This window comes from Dipodomys ordii, unplaced genomic scaffold (genome assembly GCF_000151885.1).
Source record: "Dipodomys ordii isolate 6190 unplaced genomic scaffold, Dord_2.0 Scaffold107, whole genome shotgun sequence".
In the NCBI taxonomy this organism is placed as follows: Eukaryota; Metazoa; Chordata; class Mammalia; order Rodentia; family Heteromyidae; genus Dipodomys; species Dipodomys ordii.
Genome location: NW_012267323.1, coordinates 4,105,827 through 4,111,351, shown reverse-complemented (window position 1 = coordinate 4,111,351; position 5,525 = coordinate 4,105,827). Strand labels below are relative to the sequence as shown.

The window sequence follows — 5,525 nt, the reverse complement described above, 5'->3', positions numbered from 1 at the left end:
GCCCCTCCACGCCGGAAGTCGCTCGTCACGAGGGCCGCTCCGCCTCGTCCCCCCACGTGACTGCACCGCTGCCTGCCGGGAGATGCAGTCTGCGGGCTGCGTGGACCGTTACGCATGCTCAGTCTTCCCTACTGCGAGGGAGTTATGGGAGGGCGCGTGCGCCGTACCTTTTTTTGCACATGCTCAGTCTTCCACGTGCCGTGGGAGAGGAAAAGCATCTCCATGGGGGCGGGGGAAGAGCGAATGGGATTCTGGGAGTCGTAGTCTCCCGCCCCGGAACTATGAGGCAAAGCAGGCTCATGACCAGCATATATTCTACCAGCCAGTGGGGCGGGGCATTAGAAAAGACACCTGTGTTGGGCTAGGGGGCGTGGCTCGACAGGTACAACGCCATGCCCTAACAGATGGGATACCCTAAGTTCGATTCTCAATATCACCACCAAACAGAGAAAGTAAGAGAGCCTGGCCCCCCCGTGGCTCACGCCTGCTCAGGAGGCTGGGATGTGAGGATCGCGGTTCAAAGCCAGCCCAGGCAGGAAATGTCCTATGAGAGTATCTCCAATGAACTACTAAACAAGCCAGAAGTGGAGCTGTGGGTCGTGGTAGAGCACTAACCTTGCCTGGAGCACAAAAGCTCATGGACAGTGCTCAGGCCTTGAGTTCAAGCCCCAGACCTGGCATGAAAGAGGAGGGAAAGAGAGAGAATTAACAAAGGTTCATTCCAAGCATAGCGGAAGGGGATGGATGGACAGACAGACAGACAGACAGACAGATAGATATAGATAGATAGATAGATAGATAGATAGATAGATAGATAGATATCCTCTTGGAAGGCCTGGCATTGCCAAAGAGTAAAGAATGCAAAGAATGTTCACTCCTGATGGTGGGACAAGCAAAAAAGGCCCACAGTTGTGTGATCGCTGGGGTGAGCACATGTATAACCAGCCATGTGTGCACCTAAGGACATCTGAACTACTGAAGGGATCGTGGATTGAAGAACAGTCAGAAAACAAAACTGAATTTTGTTTTTTAAAGTTACTGTGGGGCTGGGAAGGTGGCTCAGTGGTAGAGTGCTTGCCTTGCATGCATGAAGCCCTGGGTTCAATTCCTTAGTACCACATGAGCAGAAAAAGCTTAGTAGTAGAACACTAGCCTTGAGTTAAAAAAAAAAAAAAAGCTAAATGAGAGTATGAGGCCCAAGATCTGCACACACCCACACACATCTGACCATCCTTTTTGTAAAGGATGTTGTGTGTGTTGGAGCCTTTCTGTCTCAGATCTGGCAGAAAGAAAGAATTCCTCATAGTTTCTGCCCAACCATCATCCAGGTTCTTAGAGCTTGGATGCCACCTATTCCATCAGAACAAGCTGCTTAACCATGCAGTACCCTCCCTCTTGTCCCCAAAGGGTCTTGGACCCTCTAGGAACTTCAGGGTGTTAAATACTTTCTCTCTCAGAAAGGCTCAAGCACAGCATCCTTTGCAAAAAGGGTAGTCGGGGGGTTGGGAAGGTGGCTCAGTGGTAGAGTACTTGCCTTGTGTGCATGAGGCCCTGGGTTCAAGTCCTTAGCACCACATAAGGAGAAAAAGCCAGAAGTGGTGCTGTGGCTCATGTGGTAGAGTGCTAGCCTTGAAGAGCTGAGGGACAGCACCCAGGCTGAGTTTAGGCCCCACCACTGACCAGAAAAAAAAGAGGAGTTGTCAGAAACGTTTGTGTATGAAGGGTTACCAGAGCTTGAGCTCAGGGCCAGGGCACTTTCACTTGGCTTTTACACTCAAGGCTGGTGCTCTACCACTTGAGCCACACCTCCACCTCTAGCTTTTTCCTGGATAATTGAAAATAAAAAGTCTCTAAGGGCTGGGAAGGTGGCTTAGTGGTAGAGTGCTTGCCTAGCATGCATCAAGCCCTCTGTTTGATTCCTCAGTACCACATCAACAGAAAAAGCTAGAAATAGTGCTGTGGCTCAAGTGGTAGAGCACTAGCCTTGAACAAAAGAAGCTCAGGGACAGTGCCCTGAATTCAAGCCCCGGGACTAGCAAAAATAAAAATAAAAAAGAAAAGCTCAACAAAAGAGAAATTCATTTATTTTTGTTGTTTTTAAGGATGTAGGACTTGTTTTTTGTTCTTTGGCGGGAAGGGGCTGCTACTGGGGCTCGAACTCAGACTGGACTTGGATGCTGTCCCTTAGCTTTTTCCCTGAAGGCTGGTCCTTTATCACTTGAGCCACAGCTCTATTTTTGCCTTTTTAGTGATTCATTGGAGATAAGTCTCATGTACTTTCCTGCTCAGCTGGCTTCTCAGAACTCATCCTTCTGAGTAGCTAGGGTTACAGCTGTGAGCCACTTACACCTGGCAGATGTGCTGTTTTCTTCTTTTGAAGGGGCGGGACTTGAGTTACTTTTTCTCAAGACCAGGTTTAATCATTGAACAAGGGACCTTCTTGTGCCAATATTTATACATGGAGGGGAGCAATGAGAATTTAATCTATCTAGCATAACCCCTCAAATTCACAATATTGATACGGAGGGCCTAGGTTGATGGGGCCTGGAACACTTCACAGCCTCTAATGTTGCTTGTGCCAGGCAATGAGCAGAAGCCCAACTAGATTGTCAAGGGTATCCTGCAGGTCTGTTAATACACTATGGGAATTCCAACTCCCCTAAGTCAGGACTGGGGTTAGACCAGGGCACTTTTTTGCAGGAAAGGAGGGAGTTGTTTTGTGCCAGTTCTGGGGCTAGAACTAAGGGCCTAGGTACTGTCCTTGAACTTTTATGCTCAAGGCTAGTGGTGCTCTTCCACTGGAGCCACAGCTCCACTTCTGGCTTTTTGGTGGCTAATTGGAGATAAGCATCTCCTGGACTTTTTTTTTTGTCAGTTGTGGGGCTTAAACTCAGGGATTGTAAACAGTCCACGAGCCTCTTCGTACTCAAGGCTAGCACTCTACCACTTGAGCCACAACGTCACTTCCAGTTTTTGAGTGGTTAATTGGAGATAAAAGTCTCACAGGGATTTTTCTACCTGGGCTGGCTTTCAACTTCGATCCTCAGATCTCAGCTTCTTGAGTAGCTAGGATTACAGGTGTGAGTCACCAGCCCCTGGCTTACAAGCACACTCTTAAATGCAACCAAATTCTCCTTACTTCTAACTAGTGTAGAAATGTGTCCACAGTGCTGGTTTCGAACATCAGACATGTGTCCCCACAGGAAGAATGTGGCCACAGCTACTTTCTCCTCCCCACTGGATGGCTCAGGCTACTTGTCTAGAATCTGTGCTCACTTTCTGACCATTCCTGGACACCAAGAAGAAACTGAGAAGGCCTGAGAAGGGGAGGGAACTTATAAAAGTGGTGGGGTTTCGTCCTATTTCTCCAGCCCTTGTGAAGTCTTTTGGCTCTAGCCACCATCTTCTCTCTTCTAGCAGGAATGGGCCAGCCAAAATAGGAAGCTATACATCAAGTTTTATTTTTTAGTTTTTTAATTTAGTTTTTTGCCCATCCTGGGGCTTGAACTCAGGGCCTGATCATTGTCCCTAAGTTTCTTTGGCTCAAGGCTAGCACTCTATCCCTTGAGCCACAACACCACTTCTGGCTTTCTCTGTTGATGTGGTACTAAAGAATCGAACCCAGGGCTTCATGTAGGCTAGGTGAGCACTCTACCACTGAGCCACCTTCCCAGCCCACCAGTATTTCTTCGAAAAAAACCCACCTCTGCCACTTCCTGCAAACTCATTTGTATGGTCCCTGTTTTACGTACTAGACTTGATCACTTAATTTTATCTCATTTCCCCTCACTTTCTCTGTCGATTTTGTTTTGAGACATTTTGTCCTGAGACCATGGAGAAGCATCCAGACATGGCAGGAGTTCACGTGGCCTCGGCCTTTGTGTGGTAGGGTCCAAGCAGTTCCGACAACAGAGTACAGAGATACACATAGGTGTGTGGCCAGACTCTGGGTAGCAGTGACCTTGATGAGGCCACTCCTTTGCTCCAGAGGTGATGTGGCAGTAGCCCCAAACTATGGTGGTAGCTACATATTCTCTACCCAGACATTCTAGGGCTGTGTTCCAGGCTCTCCCCATCCCCGGTTGCCCCCCTTACTCTGAGCTACCTGCTCAAGCTCAGCGGCGGCCCACGCTGGCCAGAACATGGGCGTTGGCGGCGGCTCGCTCCCTGGCTGCCCTGCTCCGGGCTTGTTCCAGTACAATCCGCAGGAGGCCAAGGGGGACGTCCAGTGAGAGGACCATGCGGGGGCCGGGGTGACTCCAGGAAACTGAGGAGCTCAGGGTGACAACCGATGGGCTCTTCGAGGTGATGGGACAAGGGGTAGTCTGGGGATGGTCCTCAGAGGAAGGTTGGAAGGCTGGGACAGGGCTTGCCAGGGCTGCCGGGACCCTGTCTAGCAACACCACCATTAGCACCAGGGAAACGCATCTGGTCATCCTGCAGTCAGGCTGTAAGGAAAAGACAGGCGTGAGGGAAGGGGTGCGGGGTCCACCTTGGTCCACTGAGAATACAGAGGGCAAGAGGTGGGATGGAAAGGTGGCTCAGTGGTAGAGCACTTGCCTTGCATGCATGAGGCCCTGGGTTCAATTCCTCAGCACCACATAAGCAGAAAAAGCCGCAATGGTGCTGTGGCTCAAGTGGTAGAGTGCTCGCCTTGAGCTGAAGAGCTGAGGGACAGTGCCCAGGCTCAGAATTCAGGCCCCACAATTGGCAAGATAAAAAAGTGAGCCAGACCTCATCTTAGCATATGAGTTGGGTATGGTGGCACATGCTTTTGTGCTAGCCTAAGATGAGGGAACCCAGACCTGTAGGCCTTCTATGGAGTAGTCTCCAATGCAAATACCTTTAATTCCAGCTGTGCAGGAGGCTTAAGAAGGAGGAATCAAAGCTGGGTGCCGGTGGCTCACGCCTATAATCCTAGCTACTCAGGAGGCTGAGATCTGAGGATCGCGGTTCAAAGCCAGCCTGGGCACAAAAGTCTGTGAGACTCTTATCTCCAATAAACCACCAGAAAACCGGAAAGTGGCACTGTGGCTCAAGTGGTAGAGCACTAGCCTTAAGCTGAAGAGCTAAAGGACAGCACCCAGGCCCAGAGTTCAAGCCCCATGACTGACAAAAAAAAAAAGGAGAAGGAATCACAGTCAGAGGTAGCCCTGGTGGAAAAAATGAGATCCTATCCAAAACATAACTAAAGCAAAAAAAGGGGAGGCTGGAAGCATGGCTCAAGTGGTAGAAAGCCTGCCTACTAAGTATGAAGCCCTGACTTGAAATCCCAGTATAGTAAATAAATAATTAAAATAAATAAAGCAAGCCAGAAAAAAATTGCAACATAGCTAGATAGAAAAAGGGTCAGGGGCCGGGCTCTGGTGGCTCACACCTGTAATCCTAGCTACTTAGGAGGCTGAGATCTGAGGATCGCGGTTCAAAGCCAGCCTGGGCAGGAAAGACCGTGAGACTCCTATCTCCAATAAACCACCAGAAAACCGGAAGTGGCGCTGTAGCTCAAGTGGTAGAGCGCTCGCCTT

At 49.6% G+C, this 5,525-nt stretch overlaps 1 protein-coding gene across 1 annotated transcript; it reads right to left on the bottom strand.

Moving 5' to 3' along the window:
• Window positions 1–4,115: 4,115 nt before the first annotated feature.
• Window positions 4,116–4,436, bottom strand: Ucn2 (urocortin 2). Its single transcript, XM_013028066.1, has one exon. It carries the CDS (start codon window positions 4,434–4,436, stop codon window positions 4,116–4,118), a length of 321 nt encoding a protein of 106 aa, XP_012883520.1.
• Window positions 4,437–5,525: the final 1,089 nt, after the last annotated feature.

Coding starts and splice junctions, on each gene's coding strand:
- Ucn2 (XM_013028066.1), bottom strand. CDS start 4,436: ATGACCAGATGCGTTTCCCTGGTGCTAATGGTGGTGTTGCTAGACAGG.